This window comes from Podarcis melisellensis (genome assembly GCF_964234715.1).
Source record: "Podarcis melisellensis genome assembly, chromosome: 8".
NCBI classification, from domain to species: domain Eukaryota; kingdom Metazoa; phylum Chordata; class Lepidosauria; order Squamata; family Lacertidae; genus Podarcis; species Podarcis melisellensis.
In genome coordinates this window covers 7,567,384-7,593,080 of record NC_138540.1, presented here as the reverse complement: position 1 = coordinate 7,593,080, position 25,697 = coordinate 7,567,384, and the positions used below count along the sequence as shown (strand labels likewise).

The 25,697-nt window shown below is 44.4% G+C and overlaps 1 protein-coding gene across 1 annotated transcript; it reads left to right on the top strand.

The window, feature by feature from the left end:
* Positions 1–5,347: 5,347 nt before the first annotated feature.
* PPTC7 (protein phosphatase targeting COQ7) lies at positions 5,348–25,366 on the top strand. Its single transcript, XM_081922995.1, has 8 exons — positions 5,348–5,393; positions 5,698–5,936; positions 6,901–7,129; positions 16,837–17,016; positions 19,749–19,947; positions 21,419–21,542; positions 23,517–23,646; positions 25,074–25,366. Exons 1-8 carry the CDS (start codon positions 5,363–5,365, stop codon positions 25,130–25,132), a joined length of 1,191 nt encoding a protein of 396 aa, XP_081779121.1. The 5' UTR covers positions 5,348–5,362; the 3' UTR covers positions 25,133–25,366.
* The last annotated feature ends 331 nt before the right edge of the window (positions 25,367–25,697 follow it).

The following is a 25,697-nucleotide window of genomic DNA, read 5'->3' as shown; positions in this document are numbered from 1 at the left end:
ATCCTTTTTACATGTACTTCTGGCAAGCTAGGTGTCCCCCATCTTATATTGGCACATCTGGTTCTTCCTGCCTAAGTGCAGAACCTTACAACTGTCCCTACTGAAGTTCATTTTGTCAGTTTGAGCCCAGTTCTCCAATTTGTTAAGGCCATTTTGAATCCCGATTCTGTATTCTGCGGCATTAACTAACGTTCCCAGTTTGGTGTCATTTGCAAAGTTGATGTGTACCCTCTCACTTCCTTCGTCCAAGTCTTTTATAAATACATTGAACGACAGGCCCAGGACAGAGCCCAGCGGCAACCCACTTGTCATTTTTCCCCAGGATGACGAGGAACCAGTAATGAGCACTTTAAGTCAGTCAACCAGTTACAATTCGACCCGTTACCCTATCCAGCCCACATTTTACCCGCTTTTTCCACAAGAATATCATGGGGGACTTTGTCAAAAGCCTTACTGGAATCCAGATAAACTATGTCCTCAGCATTCCCCCGGTCCACCAAACCTATAATTCTATCAAAAAGGGAAATGAGATCTGTGTGGCATGACATATTTTTGAGAAACCCATGCTGGGTCTTAGCAATCAAAGCATCCTTTTCTAAGTGCTGACAGACTGTTGAATTATCTGTTCTAGGATCCTTCCTGGTCCTAGAACCAGGAAAACTCACTGGTTAGTAGTTGCCTGGGTCTCCCCCCCCCCCTTTTTGAAGATGGGGAAAATATTTGCCTGCCTCCAATCTGTAGGGACCTCACCTGTTCTCCAAGGATTCACAGAGATTATAGACAGAGGCTCTTGGATTACATCCACAAACTCCTTTAGTAATCTTGGGTGCAGCTCATCAGGTCCTGGAGATCTGAATTCATTTAAAGTAGCTAGGTATTCCCTTACTACCTCTTTTCCTATCATTCTCTGTCTGATGCCGGCGGTGTGCAGGAAATGTGAGTTTCTACATACTGAGAATATAGAAACTTCTTTTTATGATTATGGAAGAAATTTATTATATCCCTGCAGATGGCTTCCTTCCTGCTCCACCTCACTGATGAAGTCCACCCCCCCATTATAAATGCTCAGCCACTTCAGTATCTGAGCAGCAGAGGGCGCACTGGAGTATGTTTTGTTCATTCACAGGAGACTTCGAATAACATCTAAATAGCAAAACTTCCAGTTTATAGTTAATTCTGTTTGCGTGAGAGTATAATATTTTCCAGAAGTCCCAAGCTGGCAGAGGACAGCAGTGTGAGCTGATTATTACTCATACTGCCCATTGCCAGTGTGACTCACACCTGACCTAACCCAAGAAGGATCGCTCTTCAATGGTGCAAGTCTTTTCTCTCTGTTGAAACTGTTGGCCACTTTCAGATACCACAGCCAACATCATCATGTGTCTAACACAGGGGTAGGCAACCTAAGGCCCAGGAGCTGGATGCGGCCCAATCGCCTTCTCAATCCGGCCTGCGGATGGTCTGGGAACCAGCATGTTTTTACATGAGTAGAATGTGTGCTTTTATTTAAAATGCATCTCTGGGTTATTTGTGGGGCCTGCCTGGTGTTTTTACATGAGTAGAATGTGTGCTTTTATTTAAAATGCATCTCTGGGTTCTTGTACTCTTCAAAAGGAGGGCAAGATAATTGCACCTAAGCAACAGCAACCACAGTGATCAAGCAGATGAAGAAATTCCCCCTACAATGCAGCATCTTGGGACTTTTTAGTTTAGAGAAAAGGTGACCAAGGGTGACATAGTTCGAGGGTTTTAAAATAATAGTTTTTTTCTCCTCTCATAACACTAGAAGTTGTATAGGCCAGAGATCATTAACTTTTTTGCATCCGGAGAGTTGCCTTTTCTTCTACGAACAATGTTCAAGGGGCTGCCCATTGGACAGGCAGGGGCCAGAGGTAGAAATGGACAAAGCAGCAACTGGAAAGTTTACCACTGTGAAGTAGTCTAGTTTCAACACAAACACACACCTCTATTCTCTATCCAGGCAAGCAGGAAGCATTACAGTATCAAATTGCAAGGGTGCACTCCAGATTGGCAAAAGTGCTTAAGGAAACTGCAAAGCATATCTGGCGAAGGGTGTGACCTGGGTAAAGAGGGTGTTGTCTAGGGAGCACCCCAAGGGCCAGATAGAGCACCCTGGAGAGAAACATGTGGCCCCGGGGTCTCAGGGTCCCCAGCCCTGATATACACTATAAGCTTCTAGGGGCAGGGTCCTGTCCCACTTCTGCTGCAAAGTGCCCATGCACTGATGACAAATGTATAAACAAATTGTGATGTTCCCTTGAAAAACAAACTAGTCTAGTCTAAAATGTTCTTTAAAAGTCCCAAATTGGCACCAACAGGAGATCAAAGTTCATCTCCTTGGTGACTATGCGTGAGCTGAATCCTCCCCACTCAAAGTCCACATGCCCTTTCTACCCAATCAATTTAAATTGCAAAACAAAGCCTTGCTGGGAATTTAACTCAAATGAGCCATGCAGAGTAAGAAAAGTGTTATTATTATTTTTTTAAGATTCCTAGCAGCTGCACAGTAGCCCCTTGGGAAATCAGAAGGGGGCCTGACATTGAATACAAACTGACACCTCCTTGGGATTTGGGTTTAAGAAATGGAACCTGCCATGCCAGCGGAATACTTTGCAAGAAGGATCAAACCTCTGCCAAAGCTTATACCATTTTTTATTTAATTAAAATAGAACATTTGGTGTAAAACAAGTTTACAGTGGTGCCTCGCAAGACGAAAATAATCTGTTCCGCGAGTCTCTTCGTCTAGCGGTTTTTTCGTCTTGTGAAGCAACCTTTTTAGCAGCTTAGAGGATTAGCGCTATTAGCAGTTTAGCGGCTATTAAAGGCTTAGCGGCTTAGCGGCTTAGAAAAAGGGGGGGAAAGCGAAAAAAATCACAAGACTCGCAGGACATTTTCGTCTTGCGAAGCAAGCCCATAGGGAAATTCGTCTTGCGAAGCGCATCGAAAAATGGAAAACCCTTTCGTCTAGCGGGTTGTTCGTCTTGCAGGGCACCACTGTATTCATGGCAGCTATAACTGGCTTGTATGTGTGCCTGTGAGATTAAAACAAACGTACTCATCTCAAGTAAGATGAAAACTGTACTCGCGCCCCCCCCCCCCATGCGCTTAGGATCCTTCACTGTACAGTTTTACCTAGATTTAATTCCATGGACACTTTATTATTCACGGTTTTAGCTCCAACGAAAGTCACAGGCAAAATGTTGACAATTGAAAAGGCAAGGGTATTTTGCACTGGTACCATGGTGATAATGTCTTCCATTATCTCCCCCAAACATTCTCCTTCAATTAATGAACAAATAAATTGTTGAAGGTTGCTCAGAAGAGTCTGCATGAGGTTGACAAATAGAGTGGGAGGCCTCCTGATTCCTAAACTGTCTCTGTCCCTTTGATCTCTGTGCTGAGCTGCACTTTGAAGTCAAACTGATTTGCATTAAGTGGCATCCTCTTTCACTTCTACATCTCCTCTCACGTTTTCTCTGAATCTCGAGTGGCAATGTCATCTTGGAGAACAAAGGGGCAATCATGACTTCTTTGCTTCTCCAATCAGTTTCCTATCAAGAATGCACTCCCCTAAGATTTCATTCTGAACGCCTTCCAATGAAAGGTGTGCTCAAAGCAAAGATGCATTTCACTAAAGGTAACTTCTTCTGTTGGATACAAACTCTAGATTTCATTCAAAAGACTGTCAAAGGAGAGGAAAAAATTGAGTGAAATTCTCTTGGACAAGACTGAACTATTCCAGAAGTGTCATGATCCCCCATTGCTCAATTAGATATGTAAGCTACTGAACTTTACAGGGCCTACAGCTTAAGGGTGCAGAGAGGACTGCACTCATGCAGCTGCAATCTTACACACACTTGCGGGAGAGTAAACCTTCACTGGGAAAGGAGTACGACAAGGCTGTATTTTGTCTCCCTGCTTATTTAACTTATATGCAGAATTCATCATGCGAAAGGCTGGGCTGGATGAATCCCTAGCCGGAATTGCCGGAAGAAATATCAACAACCTCAGATATGGAGATGACACAACCTTGATGGCAGAAAGTGAGGAGGAATTAAAGAACCTTTTAATGAGGGTGAAAGTGGAGAGCGCAAAATATGGTCTGAAGCTCAACATAAAATAAACGAAGATCATGGCCACTGGTCCCATCACCTCCTGGCAAATAGAAGGGGAGGAAATGGAGGCGGTGAGAGATTTTACTTTCTTGGGCTCCATGATCACTGCAGATGGTGACAGCAGCCACGAAATTAAAAGACGCTTGCTTCTTGGGAGAAGGGCAATGACAGGTCTAGATAGCATCTTGAGAAGTAGAGACATCACCTTGCCAACAAAGGTTCGTATAGTTAAAGCTATGGTTTTCCCAGTAGTGATGTATGGATGTGAGAGCTGGACCATCAAGAAGGCTGATCGCCGAAGAATTGATGCTTTTGAATTCTGGTGCTGGAGGAGACTCTGGAGAGTCCCATGGACTGCAAGAAGATCAAACCTCTCCATTCTGAAGGAAATCAGCCCTGAGTGCTCACTGGAAGGACAGATCCTGAAGCTGAGGCTCTAATACTTTGGCCACCTCATGAGAAGAGAAGACTCCCTGGAAAAGACCGTGATGCTGGGAAAGATGGAGGGCACAAGGAGAAGGGGACGACAGAGGACGAGATGGTTGGATAGTGTTTTCGAGGTTACCAGCACGAGTTTGACCAAACTGCGGGAGGCAGTGGAGGACAGAGGTGCCTGGCGTTCTCTGGTCCAGGGGGTCACGAAGAGTCGGAGACGACTAAACGACTAAACAACAACAAAACCTTCACTGTGGGGCTTATTCCAGGCTAAACCCGCCTCCGTTGCTCCCCCCCCCCTTTTTCTGCAGCCGTCTGAAGGGTTTCACGTGTCTGGACAATCCGTCCAGGGAAGGAAGGAGGGATCTGGTTGTGGATCTGGGAATCTGCGAACACTTCCTCCACGCCCTCCCCCTCCACGCCGTGACGCCGCCGTTGCCCTTTTGTGACCTTGCAGTGAGGCTCGCAGGAGCGTCTTCTGCGGGGATTTGCATGGCGGCACCTCGGAAGAGGCGTCACAATAGTCCTCCTCACTAGAAAACAAAGGAAACGAATAACGAAAACGTGAAGGCCCCAGCAGGGGGAGGGTCTGTCTCCGAGGGGGGCTGCCACCCGGCCCTCTGCTGCTCAGCCCCCTTTTGCTTCTACAAGAGAGCGAGCGGGAAGGGAAACTACCTAGGAAGAGCCGCACATGGTCTTGTAGGGCCAAGAACTACAATTCCCGGCAATGCCGCGCTCGCCCGGCGCCGGCCATAGAGTAGCAGAACAACCGCTTTGGGGGAGCGCGCTGCATGCCGGGAGTCGCAGTCCAGGCTCCGAACGGTAGGACGCCACAACGTCCGTCCCCCTCCTTCCCGCGCAAGCGCACTTGCGCGCAGCTGACCTTCGCGAGCGGCGAACGGAGGGAGGGGCGGGCTATGCAAATGAGGGCAAAGCCGCGCAGCCAATGGCGGGGCTGGGCTGGCGCCGGAGGCCCGGATGTGAGGGAGCTCAGAGGGGTTTTCCCACCCACCCACCCTCTCCGCCCCGCCTCTCTTTCTCCTCGCCGGCGAAGAGGCGGGGCTGACCTCGCGCGTCTCCCTCCCTTTCCCCCCTCCCTCCCTCCCTCCCTTTCTCTCTCCTTGAGGAGCCGCCGGCGGAACGCGGGCCCGAAGCACGCGACGGGGCGGAAGATGGCGGCTGGAGAGCCCGGCTGCCGGACGCGGGAGACACGCCGCCGGCTGTGAAGGGGGAAAGGAGGACGAGGAGGGCAAGGGGAGCCGGCGACCGAGGAAGAAGAAGAAGAAGGGAGGCCAAGAGCGGCTGTGGGCAGAGCCCAGCCCCCGACCTCAGGGGCCGCCTCGCGCCCAGGCGCCTCAGCCTGAGGTGGGGGTCCAGGGCCCTCCCGGGAGGGGGGAGGCCGGCACTTCTTTCTGTCATTTTCGGGCGCCTCCTGAAGAGAAAGAGGGGCTGGGAACGGGGGTCGTCGCTCTGAGGGGCGCCGGGCATCCCCCTCCCTCAGGGGGGCCGCCCTCCCTCGTCAGAAGGGAGGCCCTTAACTGAGGAGAAATTGGCGGTCTCTTTTCGGGGAGGGGGGGCTGAGCGCCCCCACCTCAGAGCCCCATTCCGGTCTGAAGAGGGGCTCCTTTCAGTGGGGGGCTGACTCCCTCGCCCGTGTTTTATTGTAGTTCTGAAGCGAGCCTCGTGGGGAGGAGGAGGGGCAGGGGGTGGGGTCCTTGACCCCTGGCCTTTAGGCTAGGGCCTTATTCCGAGGAGGAGCTGGAACTCCCGCCGGTGAACTTTGACGCACTTGGAGGGCCTCGGGAAATGTGCACCAGGGGGAGAAGGGGTCCCGTTTAGGAGGAACGCAGGTCACGGGGACCTAAGCGTGCTCACAGGAAGGAAAAAGCGGCCTCAGCCTGGAGCCGTCTTGAAACTTAAGGCATTGCTTCTGTCTTTTATCTCTCATTTGGGTGGGAAGGATAGGTAATGTAGTTAGTATAGAGGCCTCTTCCAGAAAGAGACCTAAGAGCTGAGTTGTTTTTTTTTGGAGAGGGTGGGTAAAAGTGGTGGAGACTGAATATAGGTATAGAACATCTATATATCTATATCAATATCTATCTATACACACACATAAATAAATATATATATATATACACACACACACACGAAAAGGAAAGGGCTCTATTTCAAGGTTGAAATAACCTTTTGTCAGAGAAGAGTTCAAACAAGGGCCCCCCACTTTTTGGAGGGGTCCCCACTGGGAACCCTGGGTCTTGGGGTGGCCCTAGTTCAGAGCGGACTACGTTGGCTCCGGTGGCACATCTGCCCACGGTTTCCCTCCTTGCAGGCGGTCGGCTGCTGGGCTCCGCACACCATGTTCTCAGTCCTCTCCTATGGCAGACTGGTAGCCCGGGCAGTCCTAGGTGGCCTTTCTCAAACAGACTCTCGAGATTACAGCCTGGTGACTGCCAGCTGTGGCTTTGGCAAGGACTTCCGCAAGGGCATCTTGAAGAAAGGCATGTGCTACGGGGATGACGCCTGCTTTGTGGCCCGGCACCGATCTGCAGATGTTCTAGGTGAGTGATGGCTGAGGCTGGTCTTTGTGTTTTTCTGACTTGCCTGTCTTCCTCCTCATGTTTGAATGTTCTAAAATAGCACCCCTAGGTAGTATTTGAAAAGGCCTTATAATTGCATATCTGCAGGCTGCTGTCTGAGAGCAAAGTGTGCCAGGGAGACAGTGAAGTAGACTCCATGATTGTGGGGGGCTCCAGAACTGATCTTGCCCAGTCTAAGTTCCTGTGTGGGTTGCTGTGTTGCTTTGCTCATCAGGACCTGTCCCTAATAGCTCCCCTGCAGTTCCAAGGTGGCTGCTACTTTTTTAAAAAAGCATTTTAGGTTTCCCCATCTTTTTAAATAGCTTGAACTTAAACTCTTAAGGTGTCCCCCCTCCCTTCTAACCCTGCAAATGAAACAAGCTGTGGGAAGCAAACACTTCCTGTCTTTAGCGCACCTTGTGTCCTTGTCAGGTGAAAAGCAAAGTGACATTGAAAGCGGTTTCAGATGTCAAGCTTCACTCCCCACACCCACTTTCCTGTGGTTTCAGAGCTCCCTGCAGATCTTCAGTGCAGTGCAGCTGTGCTGTGTCAGATGTCACAGGAGCAAAAGGGGGAAACCTCCTGAGTGCAGGCCCTTTGTGGGGGATGTTACTTCTCAAATGCCCTTTTGCTTGCTGAGCAGCAGCAATATGAATGTAGATTGCTAAACACTCCTTGGTGCATGGCTTATTTAGAGTTGAAGATTGCTCTTGTGTCTAAACATATTATGTTAGTGAAACTTGGTGTTGCCATGGTAGCTTCATATCTGTTGTAATGAGTGATTTATTTTTTTAAAAAATGTTAGTTGGCTTTGAAACAATGTTTTGAATAGTACATTTAAAAGAATCTTGTCAGATGCCCATGCTGTAGTTCTGTATATGGAGGACAAAGAAAAATATATCAACCTTGGTCTTGCAGCGCAGTTCATCTTTGTTCTTAGGCCATAACCCACAATGCAGTTTGGCTGTTCAAGTGTCTTATCTAGCATATGATCCATGTTGAAGGGAAGGTCAGTAGAGTTCTTCCTTTCTGTCAATAGAATTTCTTGCACTGTTAATGGAAAGGGAGGCAGTGATGGATTTCTATCAAATGAAAGACTGATTGGAGTTTCCTTGGTTCTGCATTGCTCTTTAATAGTATAGCTGGGCATTTTTTCCTCTGGCCCTTATTTTGGTTGGATTACAGTGAATTGTATGGCAGGATTTGATGATGCTGTGTCATTATGTTGCAGTAGTCCTATGTAAGCAGCCTTGTAGTGTCACTGAAGTGATGCAGGGATTAAATCCTTGTTATTTTCATTTTTAAATACTTTGTTTCCTGTACTTTATTACTGTTACAGCAAGCAGATTTTATTTTATGTATTACATTTATATCCCACTTTTCCTCCAAAGAGTTCAATGTGTCATATGTAGTTTTCTCCATTGTAATTTTTTCCTAATTCTTCAGAAAGTGATTTTTGTGGCTTAGTATTCTTTGGATGACTGTTCTAACAGCCCCCCACTTAATTTTGATTTAGGTGTTTATGCCCTCTTCAGTCAGTTCAGACTGACTCCTTAAAGCAGCTTACAGTTGAAATCCACCACACATTTTTGTGTGTGTTTGTGTTTTTGTGTGCGCTCTCTGTGTTCCGTCTCTTCTGGCCCATGAAAATACACAGGTTCCAGACTCTTTCCTGGAGAAGGAGCTATAGGTGAACTCAGGCTTGCTGGCGACAAAGATTAACCTCTTGATGTCATTTTTCTATTGGTTCCTTAGCCCAATCCACAGTGGATGAAATAAAATTTTCTCTTTGTTCTTAGTTCTCCATTTTAATTTTTTTTAAAAGATACTTTTATTAGGCTATATAATTGGATATTTTGCCCTTCTTTCCCTCAGTTTGCCCTTCTTTCCCTGCATGCTTGGTAACCATGTTAGCTTTTCTCTGCTTGGTGTCCTGTGCTCTGCCTGCATCTTTTGTTCTAAATTTCAAATGTCTTCAGACACTTATGCAGCTTCACTGTTCTGGATTATCTTAATTAATTTTATATAACCTATAAAATAAAATGCAGATGAGCTTGGCACAATTAAATTTTTTTATATAAATAACGGTGTAGAATGATTTAGCCAAAGAATGAGTTTTAAATGTGTTTCACTTTTCATTCGGTCCAGATTAGCTTTATATATTACTCATTCGCGGATATAAGCATGCCAAGAAGATCTCTGCCTTCAGTTTTGAGAGTCTTTGTGGGCTGGGTGTGGGTGTGGAGTAGCCACATGAGCTGCTCCCATCCAGTGGGAAAAAAATTTGCAAGAGCACTTGGAATCTGCCCAACTTCCAAGTCCCTGTTTGACCACAGTTTTAAAAAAACACACCCCTACACATGGCCTTTTTCTGTTGTGCAATTACTAGATCTGAAGAGCAGCCCTGCTGAATCAGACCAAAGACCTGTCTCTTTCTGCTTATGATTCGCAGCGGTTGGTATTCAGAGACATACTGCATCTGATACTGGAGCTATTATGACCAATAGCCACATCCTTTGCAGCTCCGTGGTTACTGCTGCTGTCCTGTGCACTGTTGCAATCAAGGGGGCTCACAGCAACTGTGTCAGCTGTGAGCCAGGAAGCCCTCACTTCAAATCTCACCTATTGTACTATCTTAGCAAGTGGATTAAGGCAAAATATTTGCCCAGCTTCAGGCACTCTACTGCATTGTGGGAAAGGTAATAATGGCCTTTCTTGTAAAAGGGAAGGGGTTGTCAGCAGTTGACATTCTGCTGAAATTCCTACATTAATAGAGAAGTTGTGAAGAAGTGCTTTGAACACTTGCAGTACACTATCTTTATAAACGCTAATATTTTCTGGGGCTACATGGCGACTTCCTGCAGATACCAGTGCCTTGGCTGCCTGGGGTATGAAGGTTTGGTGCCAGCTATTGGTTACTGTACATGTTCTGTCCTTTCACCTGTAACTGCTTCGCTAGCTTTCCTTTCATGGCAGTTATTGTAAAAGATCCTCCATAGGAATTCAGGAGAGATCAGGGTCTGTGGTGATGAAAATTTTAACTCTGAAAGGCTTACGTAAAAAGAGCACGAAACATGATTTTGTTGCAGAAGTTGAAGGATCCTCCTTATTCCCTTCCTTAGCACCTTGTTTGGGATAGTAGTCGACAGCAGTTTACAATGAAGCAAAAGCCACACTGAAAATGCATCAAGCATGTTTACATATATGGGGATAATTTGGATCGTTTATTCTTCAATTAGATTGTCATAGATACTTCGTAAGGAGTACATTGCTAGGGTGAGGAAAGAGCTTGGGAGATTGAAGCGAGGATTACAGGAAGCTTTCTGTAGATTCCTGTGTTTCCAAGCTGTTTTCTGCAGCCACAAGGAAAATGTGTGGGTTTTTTATAAAATAAAATACTGAAACTAGAGACTTGCAGGTTTGTCAGAACACCAGGTCCTGGGTTTCTGTGCAATTTGGCCAGAGTTAACAGCGTACAGACAGGCACACATTGCTTGGGTTTTCCTTTTTGGCTCTTACACTGTTGACAAATCCTAGGCTGGGCGTTTTATGAGAGATGGCATTCCAAACCTTTTAATCATTTTAATAAGTACTGTTCAACGGTACTGTTGAAAAGCAATAGATAAATATGAAATCAAAGACATTTCAAATATTTCTTGGAAGATCATAGAATTGTAGAGTTAGGATCATCTAGCCCAACCCCACACAATAGAGGAATCTCAACTAGATCATACATGGCAGGTGGTCCGCCAACCTCTGCTTAAAAATCTCCAAGCATAGGTCAGCAATAAAAGACACTGTTATTGAAGTTCACTCTTTATTCAAGGATTCAAAACAGCACAGGCCTAGTGATCCCAGCAACTGACCACTAAATCTTGCCCCAATGAGGCAGCTGTGAGGACTACAGGCCTCCATCTTCCCATCACTTTCTAAGGCTCCTCTTTTTCAGGGTCTTTCCCAAGCAGTTGCAAACTACACACAACCAATCTCTGCTCTGCATGTTTCATTTCTCTGCATATTCTAGGAGATAAGGGGGGTGGGTATCTGGCTGCAGTAGGAGGGCCTGTTGCCTCTTCTGTTTCCTCTTCCTCCTCCCGGTCTGCTCCTTCTTCTCCCTCTGTCCACTCATTGTTGTCCCTCCACCACTTCCCTGTCTCTGAGCCTTCTTTCCCTGGGGATACCCTTTGGGTTCCCCCAGCCTGTATACTTCCCACCACTCCTCGGCATCCAGCCAGTCCGTGACACCAAGGTGGAGTCCACCACCTCTTGTGGGGAGTGTGTTGCCCTATCAAACTGCTCTTGCCATCAGAAAGGGCTTCCTGATGTTTGGTCAGAATCTCCTTTCTTGTAACTACCCTCCGGAGCAGGGGAAAACAAGCTTGTTCTATCTTGCAGTCAAGTTTGCAGTCATAGCTACTCAGAAGCAAGCCTCATTAAACTAAATGGCGCCTACTCCCAAGTAACTGAGTATAGGACTGCAGGCTCAGAAGCATTCCAAGCTCTTGGCAGATAGATAGCCATTGCTGCATCCACAGCCTTGCTCCTTGCACTGGAAAGGTAAGGGGTGGGGAAAATGCAGTTTTGCTGCATCAGCCCTCAAGCTGACATAGCAAAGTGGCCTTTGCCATCTTGTGGGTGGCAGGAGGGTCAGCTAATCCTGTCGGCCCAGCTGCACCCCAACAACATACTGTTTTGACTATTCCTGGCAGGGATCCTGCTAGCAGTAACTTCCACCCACCCACCTTTTAGGCTTGTGCATTGGGATGTTGTTCACCAGCAGAGCTTCCCTGCCCTATCCAAAACAGGGATTGAAATTGTTCTGTCGGTCTCTCAATATGAATGATGCTGAGGTTCTTATTAATTTCATCCCCCCTCAAGGCATCTATCAGTCTTAATTCTTCTTATAACTCAAATCTCCTCCTTGGAAAGACAGCTCCTCCAAAGCATAACCAAAACAACTCTGCTTAGTGGAAAAAAATATTCACCAGTGTAATCCCAGTTTAGGCTGAAGGACAGTCTGTGAAAATGGTAGGTGATGAGCTAAGGGATTATTTTGTTAGCATAAAAAGAGGCTTGCATCCAGGGATCTCATTTGAACCATGCTATTGCATAATTATTCTGCTTTGAGAATGCTGGATGGGTAGACAGAGTAAAGAAAGGCACACACAAGGAACTAATGCAGAATGTCCTAAGGTGGCCACTTCAGGAGGGAAGAATGCAGGCGGTGGACGTTTTGCAATATTACTTGCATTTTTAGTTAAAAAAAATGCTTTTGGCATGGCCATGTTTTCTAGTATCTTAAGATTTAACACTTACAAGTAAATGTCTTTAGCTGGTGTAGAGGGCAGCACACAGGTGTTTTGGTCTCTGATCACTGACAGGTGAAGGAATTCTTGTAACTGCCTGCTTGTAACTGTTTTTGGCCAAAGGTGTGGTTTGTTGTTGGCCAAAATAAAACTGCATCTTTTAGAATAGTTTGTGCAAGTGGGAAAGTAAAACTTGGATCTGATCCTCTGGAGTTTGAATAAGTGGTTGTACCAGAAATGCCCTGCTTGCTGCCAGCACAGCATACACCTGCCCTCCCCTATAGCCTACAAAGAAGTTCACTGCTACCTCAACTACCATTTGATTTTGTGCTTGCTTCCTTGAGTATCTGTAAGTGATGCATGCACAGCATGTAACCAGGCAGTAACTCTGGGGACTGTCCTCCATATAGTCAGAAGAACTGTGTAACTGTACTGCTTACCAATGCTGGTGGAATGATGTCTTTCTGCCCTCACCAAGGAAGCAGAGAATCAGAGTGGTTAAGAGTTATGGTAAAGAACTGACTAACAGAAACAAAGGTTAATTTAGTATGTTCAGTGATATACAAATAAACTAAATTTTGTAAACTGCTTTGAAGGATTTCTTTCTCTTTTTTACAATCAAATGGTGTATAGATTTTATGAAATAAATAGGGTTAACTTATCCAGCCATGTTCAGTCTTTAAATCCCATGCTTCAGATATTTGAGAATTTTTTTGTGGCCATGGGTTTCCATTAGTTTTTAATCAAACTAGTTTTTTAGTGCAAGAAGGAAAATATATTGATACACCATACAGCCAGGGAATTTATACGGACACTGTTCCTGTGGAACTGTCCTTGGTTAGTTCTGATGAAATGATGCTACTGCTGGTGATTTCAACACAGTGAATAAAGCTAGGTCTGTTGCCCAATTACAGAAATCTTAGTTGATTAATGGACTGAATTTGCCTAAGTGTAAAATGAAGAGTTCTGACCTAAGTCTGCTTTGTTTTTAGATGCACAGGCATAATCTTTGATAAGACATGTTCTTTCCTACATAAGAGAGAAGGAACTGGAATGCCTCTTTTAAGATGGAGTTTGCCCTCTGTAGGTTTTTTCCTCCCTCCAATACTTAACAGTTAACCATGAAGCAGGTCTTTAATTTTTAAATCAGGTGAATCATTTAGTCGATCAGAAGTTTTTAAAATTGATCTTTAACTGTAAACTAAACATTTTGGCCCTACCCAGTCCCCAAATCCCCTTTGATGCCCAGTTCTGAAAACAGGAACAGATGTAAGTCTCTTTTCTATGATATCCAAAGAGAACTTTATTGTATTAATTAGTTACAATGCTTTTCATTGAATGTCCTCAATCCCAAAGCAGGAACGAAATTAATAAAAGGAAACAGGAGAAAAATATTATTAAAAATAATATACAAACTTTACAAAATCATATAAACAAGACCAATAAACAACTGAACAATTTTATCATAAGGTAAACTAACAAAATTACAGTAACATAACTTAATATTTCCAATGCAACAAAGTACAGGCCTCGGGGTTGACCTTGAGCATGGGAAGTTATAGAAGACTTGAACAGTTGGGGAAGTAGGAGTTGCCTTTTTGTACATGCATGAAGGCACTTCTTTTACAGTGTGTTGTGGCTGAGTTGGTGATCTATAAAGAGTGCAGGTTGGGATTCCTGGTCTCCCAGCTGACTGTCTCTGCAGAATACACTGTTCAACACTTTCTGACTTGATGCTGAGAGTGACTTGCTGGGTTTCAGAACTGAGGAGTCTGGGGGTGATGGAATTCTAGGATGCTTGTCCAGACGTTGTGGGAAGACTGATCAAATGTTAAGCAGCATTTAGAGGAAGGGGAAGTTGATGAGGCAACCGCAAGGCATACATACAAGGTTGCTCAAATATGTTTTCTTTAGCTAATGTGCTGGCACGATTGCAGTCTCCAGAGGCTTATGCACAGGCACACTTTCAATTTACTTGTAGTTGTGTGTTTCTGCTTCTTGTATGGCTTACCAATCAAGGCCCATTGTGTTTAAGCTGCAAGACCTGCAATGAACTTGCCCACGTTCTGTCAAATGACCCTTTCATATCTAATGTAGGCATATAAGAAAATTCCTGATCCCCACCCCAAATCAATTAATCAGATGGGGACACTGATTTTTTAAACCACTGATAGAGAAATCAAATGGTTAATCTAATATTAACTTTTAACATATTGCTTAGAGCAGTGGTTCCCAAATGGTGGTCTGTGGACTCCAAGAGGCCACCATAACTGACCCAGGAGGTCTGTGGCACCATTCACATAAAAACTACCATAGAGATACCAACATTTTCAAAAGCAGAGGGGCCATGGCTTGTTTTTTAAAAACAGGGTGTAGTATAGGCAACCCCTGATTTCTGTGGGGGTTGCGTTCCAGGTCATGTGTGTACAATGGTGGAGCACATATAAGCTCGCCGTTTCGCCCACTTTTTCTACCACTTCCGGGTGTGCAGCAAAGTGCACACGCATGGTCGTGCATGACTCCAAACAGTCATTGCCAATACTTTGCTAATTGGGAACCACTGGTTTAGAGGATTCATGTGCATTTCCTAAAGAAGAAAGGAAGGGTGTTCTTTGGTATTCAGGGTTATGGTATCCAAGTTGTGCTTTGTACTCCTTGTGGTGTTACAAGAGGGAGGTGGTCATAATGCTTGCCTTCTGGTATTGTATTGTTTGGGTGTGTGTTTTTTTTTAAAAAATACAAATCCTTTAAAAATGGTTCTAAAAGGTTATGGACTATTTTGGGGAGAAATCTGATTAATGCTGATAGTCTGTTCAGAGTCTGGCGGTAACATGCCGACAGATAACATAGTTCATGCCAAGGTCAGCTGTAAAATCTCCAGTTCAGCTGGCATCCTAAGTGAAGGACATTTTACAGATTAGCACATTTTTATTCATGTGTTTTCAATTCTAGGATAGAGGCTTGCAGCCTTGGGCAGCAGAGATAGCTCAGTAGGTAGAGCATGAGACTCTTAATCTCAGAGTCATAGGTTCATACCACACGTTGGGTAAAAAGATTGCTGCATTGCAGAGGGTTGGACTAGGTGACCCTTGGGAGCCGTCCCAACCCTTCAATTCTGTGAGATTTATCTTCCTTTGACTCACTCCCTGATAGTTGAGACAGTGACTCACACTGCATCCTGAATCATTTAACATGAGCTTCATGCATTCCATAAAATACCAAATGTTGACATTAGCAGGCTGAAGAGAGTTTCTGAACCAAATAAGTTGAATGTTATTAGAGAGAGAGAGTGTTGTATGTGTGTGTTGTGTGTGTAGAGGCTGTAGATACTCAGCAGTACCCCTGAAAATATTTCTTACTCTTATTTGACCATGGCAAAATTCTCAGGACTTTGCTTTTGCTAAACGACTTTGCCTCTTATTACTTTACCCTTCAAACCCTTCTGCAACTGCAAAACTACTGCAGAAAGTTTACGGCAAAGGGCCATTCTTGATCTTGATGCCTGATGGTGTTGGATAACAATGTTTGAGAGAAATGGGCTCCACACTGTCCAACCATTCTGGGAGCCCATAGCTTTACTAGCTGATCAGCCGACCACTTTCTCCTGGTAAATGTGTAGAAATGCACCATTCTTCTCTCCTGCCTATGTTCATGGTTACGTGGCTGGCTCATGTTTGATATCTCAAATAGTGTTAGCATCTCCTCAGGCTCAAAATCAGCTGAAGTTGAAATGTGCATGTGAATTCATGACTAAAACTGTATCACTGCAGCTAGCCTGCCTAACCCGTTCTTTTCCCTTTTGCTTACATTTTGGTGCTGAAACTGGTTAAGATGAGGTGAGGTGCTCATCTTCAAGAAATATAGGTGACCACCAGCTCATAATTGATTCTGTTCAGAGGTAATCCTATCTATGCCCTGAGTTTCTTAATGCATCCAAAGGGGCACAATCACTTTTGGTTAAAACTGGCAGATCACTGTTCCGTTATGCAGATCTAGGGTGCTCCTTCACATGAGAGTGTTGGCCCATTTAGAGATGAAGAAACTACCCCTGAATAATACCAGAAAGGAAGTAAAGGTGACCGTCCTTGGTCCTGTTGACTTCTGCATAACTTCCCCCTCCCCTGTCTGTCTTAAGCTAGTTGCATAATAAGCCCTTATTTTGGGCTTTCAGCAATCAGAAGTGATTATATACCTCTGTGCTTTCTGCATGGCATATTGAATTAGGAAAGTGATTAGTTTAGAAAGTCTTCTTTAGAAATATTAGCAGATATGGAGAATATTTAATTAAACCTCACCAGCTTTGCATGTTTAATGTAAATTTCATCTTCATTAATGCTGAGGAATGTATTCATAATATGTGTGTATATATATTTTCTTTTTTAGGGGTTGCAGATGGTGTTGGAGGCTGGCGGGACTACGGTGTTGACCCTTCTCAGTTCTCAGGGACTCTCATGCGCACTTGTGAACGCTTGGTCAAGGAAGGACGGTTTATACCAAGCAATCCTGTGGGGATTCTCACCACGAGCTACTGTGAGCTGCTGCAGAACAAAGTCCCTTTGCTTGGTAAGCATAAACGGTCTCTCCTCTTTCTCACATCAGTCCACTGGGGTGTATTCTTAGCCAGCCATACCTATAGCGCTGTCCAGTAGTTAAGCTGGGAAGTTCTTCAGTTATCACCTCCTGACAGGAACTCCTTGTTTGGCCTAGGTCAGGAGTGGGGAACCAGTGACCCTCCAGATGTTATTGGACTACAGCTTCCATCAGCCCCAGCCAGCATATCCAATTCTCAGGGATTATGAGTGTGGTAGTACAAGAACAAGTGAAGGGCATCACGTTGGGTACCCCTGGCCGAGGCAAGCCGTCTTGTAAGACTCTCACGACACATGCCATCTTCCAACAAATGCTTCTAAAATAAAGAGTTTTGTGGCATTTGGCCACAAAGGGGAAGTGACCATGGTTTGGTACCGCATTAAATAAGCAAGCAAACAAAAACACTTTGATGGCATTCCTGCTCTTTCAGAACTGGTTGCTGATGCAGGCAGATATATGTTTATTTAGGAAAATAAACTGCCAACGCTTTCAGTTGAAGTCCCATTCTCCTTCGAATCTGAGCCCTTCTTTTTGCAGGATGATGCATCACTTGTACTTTGTTGCTCCTACCTTTTATTTTTGGTTGTCTAAAAGCAATATGGAGTTGCCGTTATTGGTTTCAGATTTAACTTCCCCACTGGGAATACATTCCAGCTGGGTGTCAGTTTAAGAGAAGTCTAGCGGTGGGTATTTGCAGTATGTGCTTTAACTTTAAACACCTGCTGAAAACTTTTCTATTTCTCCAGCCTTAAGGAGGCAATTAGCCATCTTTCCACAATGGCTAATTCATGTCTATTTTATTTTATTATCAGTTGCTTTCATTTTATTTTTTGAGATTGCGGTCTATAATTTTTTAAAAAAAATATAAGTTAAAAAATAAAATTGCTGTTTACATTTTACATTCATGCCACTCTCTTGAACTCATGAACGCAAGTGGGTCTTGCAACAGAACATTGCAGTGTGGAATGTGCCAGTTTACTGTTCCTGCCAGCCAATCAGCCAGGTCTTCCAGATAACCCAATGACCCCACTCTCTACTCTCGCCCCCCAAGAAACTGTGATCACTGAGCACACCCCGTCCTCATTCAGCAGGCTTTTTGGGGGGGCTGTTGCCCCATAGGTAGTTTCTCCTAAAGATTATTTGTACTTCTGTGTACCTTGGAAGGGACACGGGTGGCACTGTGGGTTAAACCGCAGAGCCTAGGACTTGCCGATCAGAAGGTCGGTGGTTCGAATCCCCGCGACGGGGTGAGCTCCCGTTGCTCGGTCCCTGTTCCTGCCAACCTAGGAGTTCGAAAGCACGTCAAAGTGCAAGTAGATAAATAGGTACCGCTCCGGTGGGAAGGTAAACAGCATTTCCGTGTGCTGCTCTGGTTCGCCAGAAGCGGCTTAGTCATGCTGGCCACATGACCCGGAAGCTGTACGCCGGCTCCCTCGGCCAATAAAGCGAGATGAGCGCCGCAACCCCAGAGTCGGCGACGACTGGACCTAATGGTCAGGAGTCCAAAAAAAAAAAAGTACCTTGGAAGATCCCTATGGCATGCTGACACCTCTTTCTTGTTCCTCAATAGCCCCATTTCACCCACAGCCCTGTGAGCACTTAAGGGGGCGAGTTTGATGTTAGAGGGAGTGATGTTGGGGGTCTTGAAGGAGCAGGATTTTGCTGTGTTGAGAACCAGCCACACTAATGGAAACGGACAACCTTTAGCACACTAAGTGCAAGTTACTTTTCGCACCGCACATGCTTCTCACCTGACCTCAGCTGCTCTGCCAAGAGGTCTCTGTAAGTATGTAAGCTATATTTAGCTAGCCTCTGCTGAGCTCAGGAAGAGTCATCCCTTTTTCATTACACACCTAAAGAACAGGCATTGGCTGCAGCATTTTCCCTTCAGTTCAGACGTTGCTGGAACTGCTTAAATGAGCTCCAGTTTCAACTTACATCATAACTAGTTTTGTGGAAAAGTCCTGACTTAACTGAATGTTGCCAAGGTGGCCTCGTGCTGTGAGTGCCTGTCCCATTCATCTTGACCTTCTCAGTTCACAAGAGCACATCAGCTCCATGTTTGGCACTTGAATTTCTAGTTGCAGTGCATTTCTGATCAGCCTGACTCCTTATCCAACACTTCTAGATTTTCTTCCTTCTTTTAACTGCTGTAAATTTCCCCCTTATCTTGAATGCTTTGTTAAGCATTCCTTGTTATGAATGCCAATATAAGAGCCAATGTGTCAGTTGCTCACATGTATTCAATGGACCAGTGATGAGATAGTAGAGTACATGTTTTCCTAGTGCTGCTAACTGCTGTCCAACCTCCTCAGCACTTCTTTGGGGGTCTGCTGAAATGAATGCATGTAACATGTCTACCTCCACAAATCTTGGTTGAAGAAAGTGCTTAGAGTTGGTAAGAATCCAAATAGCTGCTTATTAAGTTTCAGAATAATGATGGCATTGCTTTTAGAGGTCTGATGTGCTACCTTTAAGAAGAGCTGTGTTGACTTACCAAGAGAACAGCACTGGAAGTCTGTTTCTGCTAATTAGAAATAGCTTCTCGCAGTAGTTGGAAAACAATAGAAATTCTGTTCAGCTCATTTCCATGTAGTTTATCTCTCTCAGGTTCTTGTCCTTCCTGCAGCCAGTGGACCCCACTTAAAGTAAAAGCAGCTGCATTTATATGTCATTATCTAAAAAATATTTAATTTTATTTCCAGGGAGCAGCACAGCTTGCATTGTAGTTCTGGATCGGACAAGTCATCGTTTACATACAGCAAACTTGGGGGACTCAGGCTTTTTGGTAGTCAGAGGTGGAGAGGTAGTACACCGATCTGATGAACAACAGCACTACTTCAACACTCCGTTCCAGCTGTCAATAGCACCACCTGAAGCTGAAGGGGTCGTCTTCAGTGACAGGTGAGATTTTTAAGTATGAGATCTAAATCAGATCTAAATTCCACAAAACAATTATGTTGGGTGCATCCCCAGTGAATTGTGAGGGGAAGGTGTGCTCACACCCCATGTCCCAGAATGTGTAACTCCCTTTTTCCAAACAAAGGAGAAGTATGGGAGATGGTCTTTTTCTGCTCAGGGGTTTTATGGTTGCCCTAAAGGGGCTTTTCTCCTCTCACTAGCCTGGCTACACTCATTTACAGTGATCATTAGAGGCAAAGGTGTCTCCTCCTTGCATGAGGCTGTGCAAGGGTTATGTATGGAGTATTCCTCATCTCTCTGATAGTTGCATGTTACAAAACTCCACTTTACAAAACAGAGCTTTGGCATAAAGATGGCTAGGGTGTGGTGTTAGGTTCCTTTTATGCCTCCAGATCCCTGCTTCAGTTTGACTTTCATGTGTGGCCACATTTGCCAGGGCCTCAAATGCCACATTTTAAAATTTCCCTCCTCCTGACTTGTTTGCCAAGGAATACTACTGTTTTATGTCTTGCCGTTGGAAATTTTTTTTTGGCTATAAGAGTGAATTTGGCTTAAGAGTGAATCAAGCTGCTCTTCCAAGTTGAATTCCTGGAATGGGTGCTAAAAGTTCGTTCTTTGTGGCTGCTCTGCACTTGCAGCAAGATTCGAATGGAGATGTGGAAAAAGCCTTGTCCCACTGAGTGCATTCACTTGTGTCCAAAATAGCTCTGTGTTCGCCCAGCATGCAAATGCTGTCATGCTGTCCTGTTCATTTCGGGGACCTCCTTCTCACTCTTGGGACTTGGATTGGGAATCTGCTAATTTTGCATACTCTGGCAGTGAGGTAGCAAATGCTTGAAGAACAGAGAGGGAAGCATGTGACTGCAGCTTGTATTTCAGTACGGTTAAAAGCTTCCAGCCGTGTGCTGTGCCCAATCAAAATGAGCAAAACTCCCATTTGGCAGAACACCAAGGTCCACGATGGGAGTGTTGGAAAAGCACATTCTGTTCAATGGGAACTAGCGGCTTAAAAAGGGTACCTTAGCAAAGGACTTGAAGCAAGATTACTCCCTTCCCACCAGCACTGCACTGCAAGTGCACAGGTCAAAGCAGGAGTCACTCAAAAATACTAGTGCAGGGGAGAGATCATGGGATCTATCCCATGCTCCTTTACTGTGTAAGGTTCCTTTTACCTCTTCAAACTATCAGTCACAAGAGTCCCAGTCTGTTGTGTCTAATGAGCAGCTTGTTCAGCAGTGCAAATTCTTTGCTCGTGAAATGAAAGTTTGTGTAATAGTGATTTAAGAAAGCAAAGCCGGATAAATAGGGTTGCCCCACTAGTGCTTAAACATCATCACAATAGCTATTTCAGGTAAGCTGAATGTAGTGTTCTCCCCATTTTACAGATTAAACTAAACTCTGATGTGGGAGCCATTCAAATATATGTAGCTATTTGTGATCGTTGTTTTCACAGCCCAGATGCTGCGGACAGTACTACGTTTGATGTCCAGCTAGGAGACATCATTCTGACAGCCACAGATGGGCTTTTTGACAACATGCCTGACTACATGATCCTACAGGAGCTTAAGAAGCTAAAGGTAAGCAGTATGCATAGAGTTGGGTGAAATATTTAAAAAGAGACGAGTTCATGTAACTATTTGCATATTATGTTAGTCTACTTGACCCAAAGTTTTTAAGCAAGGTGGACTAAAATCGCTTCTGGGGCCCCTTCAAGATTAGAGACCCTGAAGCTTAAGCTTAATTAGTTTTGTAGCAGATCTGCCCCTCGCTACATCATTTATGTAGGAAATGAAACAGACTGGCTGTCTTTCTGATGATGGTGGAACTCTGATTACCAGAGTGCCCCTCCAATAAGCTGAATTTTGAATGCATGAGAGTTAAATACAATGTCCTGCACTTATGCGTGAATGTGTATATGCATGACACTGGAAAATAATTAAATCATTTAATTTAAACATGGAAATGGTGAGAGAGCAGGAGAGCCCTCGTGGCTCATGATGAGACCCTCCCTGGAGCCTTAAGAGGACGTCAGTGGGGGCAGAGGAAGTCTCAAAGAGAGGCGCAGCGGAACTGACACAGGGGAACTGACACAGCCACCACTTTCCCATAGGTCCTCCTGCTGGCCTCAGAGCTTCAGCTCCAGATATTTTGATCTGGATTGGGGAGACAGTAGGGAAGAGAGGTGGAGAGCAGGAAAAAATGGAGGCTATTTAGAAGGTGCTCCCCACCTTTTGCAATTTCAGTTAATCAGAAAGGATATGTTTCAGAAAGCTTGATTCCGGAAAATGTTTTAATATTGAACTTCCCAGACACTCCCAAAAATCTTCGAAAAGTAGTTGCTAAAAATGACTCATTTGAAATTGGACTACAGTGGTATCTCGGGTTACAAACTCTGCTAACTAGTAGTACCTCGGGTTACAAAATTTGCCCCAGGATGAGAATGGAAATTGTGCACCGACGGCGCGGTGGCAACAGGAGGAGGCCCCATTAACAAAAGCGCGCCTCAAGTTAAGAACGGTTTCAGGTTAAGAATGGATCTCCGGAACAAATTAAGTTTGTAACCCAAGGTACCACTGTAAAAGGGAAATCTCCTTAGTTGAGTTAGACTGATGAGGTGGAGGAGGCTCCTCCTTTTCAGCCACACTCTCCCAAAGGGCCTGTTTGATCCCAGCCTGGTTTGAGTTTGGTCTCCTCCATTGGCCATGTCTGCTAAGGAAGACAAGCTGTGCCAAATGGGTCTCCAAGGGAAGTTGTTTCTTCTTCCTCCTCCTCCTTTCCGAAAATACTGTTCCATTTGTAGTGGCTTTCTTTGCTTATCTAAGTCCTCTGGTGCTGATGGGAAGGGTTAGGAATGCATTTGCCGGAGATAACATGCTATTGCCCTTGTGGATGTGTGGGTTCATGTGGTATTGAGTGCCACCCACAGGCAACCTTAAATTTGGCTCCTGTACTATGCCCTACAGATAGGGTTCCCGGCATTAATCCCTATGGAGTCAGAACGGCAACTTCTGTTGAAATCGTCAGTGATGGCTTTCTCTTGTTAAGCTCAGCATTTCAAAGGAATTAAGACTGAGGAAAGCAAATTTGGGAAGAAATTATTAATCAGTCTTGAATTCTGCTGTTTGGTTTTGGTCCCGTCTCCCCCACAGTTTAGCTATTTCTTGGTGTTTGCCTATGCAGTAAGGAGTCAGATAAAAACTGAGTAAAAGTTAGATGAGTTGAAGTCAGGGGCAAGCTGTGATTTCCAGCCAGCCAGATACCAGCACCCTCTGAAAGCAGAGGGCTTCAGATATGCTCTTCAAGTCAAGTGCAGCTTCCCAAAACTTGTGCTGCTGTGGAGAGTAGGAAGATGTATTTCCATACATGGCATACTTAAATATATTCGTCTTTAACTCAAAACAGATCCTTTTGGGTTAGCCACTGTTAATATGTAACTTGGAATAAGGGAGTAAACAATATTCTTCTATTATGTGCACTTATTTGTGGCATATGAAATGTGTAACCTTGGTAAAAAAAATAGCATTATTATTTCTCTCATACAATTGATTCAGAATTCAAATTACGAAAGTATACAACAGACAGCAAGAAGTATTGCCGAGCAAGCTCATGAACTGGCGTATGACCCAAATTACATGTCTCCCTTTGCACAGTTTGCTTGTGATAATGGATTGAATGTAAGAGGTAAGTTTTACCATTTTCGTGTGGGAAGCTTAACAATGACTCTGCAGGCTAGCATTTGTTCCAAATTCTGAACTGGCAAGAAGACTTTGTACTAGAATGAGAGACTGGCTAGTAATTGGGGTGGTGTTTTACAAAGAGTGAGATGACCTGTTCCCAGGTTTGCTGCTGACTTGCTGAATAATTTCGGTTTTCATCATGCAAGCCACTTTGCATACTTAACAAACCTGATTATTTTCCATAACTACTGCATATAAGCCAGCTATACTGCAGTCCAGGGGGAAAAGGGTTTTTTAAATTTTCCGGCACGATTCAGTGAAGTATGTCGAAGGCAAGCACAAACATTTCTATTTAGAGCATCAGCTTTTAGATTTCCCTGGATAGCAACAGGGCACCCGTTGGAACTCGTGGCTCTTAACTTATGGTACTAAGTGTATCTGGAATATGGAAGGTGGTCAACTCTCCTTCGTTGGAGGTTTTAAAGCAGAGGTTAGATGGCCATCTGTTGTGGATGCTTTAGTTGAGATTCCTGCATTGCAGGGGGTTAGACTAGATGAATCTCTATGATTCTATGTCTGCCAGACGTACCGTATTTTTTGCTCTATAAGACTCACTTTTTCCCTCCTAAAAAGTAAGGGGAAATGTGTGTGCGTCTTATGGAGCAAATGCAGGATGTGCAGCTATCCCAGAAGCCAGAACAGCAAGAGGGATTGCTGCTTTCACTGCACAGCGATCCCTCTTGCTGTTCTGGCTTCTGAGATTCAGATTTTTTTTCTTGTTTTCCTCCACCAAAAACTAGGTGCGTCTTGTGGTCTGGTGCGTCTTATAGAGCGAAAAATACGGTATGTGTTGGGTTTGCTGGAAAGTGCTTGCCCTCTGCTCTGCTTTGTGACCTGCTTTTAATGGCAGTTTCTTTGAAACCTGGTAGCAAGCTTATATTACTCTGATTCCTAAACAGGATCTGGATAGATCCAACGTTAAAAACTACAGACCAATCTCCCTACTCAATGTGGATTATAAAATTTTTGCAAATATATTGGCCAACAGGTTAAAGGTTTTATCTGAGTATATTCCAGGATTTCTGCCTGGAAGACCTATGAAAGACAACATTAGAAATGTTGTGGACATTTTGGAAAAGTTAGAAGCAAGAAAGAGGTGTAAATCAATGTTAATGTTTATTGATGCAGAGAAAGCCTTTGACAATGTTTCTTGGAGTTTTATGTTACGTAATTTAGAGAGTATGGGGATAGGTCAGGATTTTTTAAATGGTATCAAAGCGATCTATCTAGAACAAAAAGTGAAAATTATTGTAAATGATGTGGTTTCAGAGGAAATTAGAATTGAGAAGGGAACCAGGGAAGGGTGCCCACTTTCCCCAGTTCCTTGGCTATTTTCTCCCAATGAAAATATGTCAATGTCTTGCTTTGCAGGTGGAAAACCAGATGACATCACCGTCCTCCTTTCAATAGTAGCTGAATATACAGACTGACTGGCTGACAGCATAAACTTTTGACAACTGACTTGAGTGTTTCCTGCCGTTCCCTACTTCACACGGACTTTTTCCTGCTGGCAGGATGCCTTTCTCTGCAGCTGATCTCAGTGGCTCTTACATGTTACGTCCATTGCCTGTTTTAAAACGCAGTCGAGGTCTCTGTCATGAACCACTACTGGAGTACACTGGGGTGCATCTGCCAGCAAGAAATGAAGAATTTCAATACTTGAAGCTTGTCTTTTCAAACTTTAGTAGTAATTACTTCATAGTGGGGAGGGTGTGTGTGATTATGGTTATGAATCATGATTATGGCTCTGAAAGAAATAAGTAGAATTGGCTATTCATAATTCAGAACTAGATGTGCAGTTTGACACTGATAGAAAACCTCCATGAGGACAAACAAAATTGTTTTGTTAGAAAAAAGCCCATTTTTAATTTGAGAGGTCACAAATCGTTCCGTAACTAGCATAGTTTGTTAAAACGATAGTTGAGATTTGTGTCGATATGAATTCTCTGGAGGCTTCCAAGTGCAGTGAGCCTCAAGATATATATGGTTTAGCGC

What these genes read in the sequence shown, in the direction of transcription:
- PPTC7 (XM_081922995.1), top strand. Translation starts at nt 5,363, where the DNA reads ATGCCGGGAGTCGCAGTCCAGGCTCCGAACG. An exon ending in CCGATCTGCAGATGTTCTAG is followed by an intron (nt 7,130 to 16,836) that starts GTGAGTGATGGC and finishes TTTCTTTTTTAG; the next exon opens with GGGTTGCAGATGGTGTTGGA. An exon ending in GGGGTCGTCTTCAGTGACAG is followed by an intron (nt 19,948 to 21,418) that starts GTGAGATTTTTA and finishes TTGTTTTCACAG; the next exon opens with CCCAGATGCTGCGGACAGTA.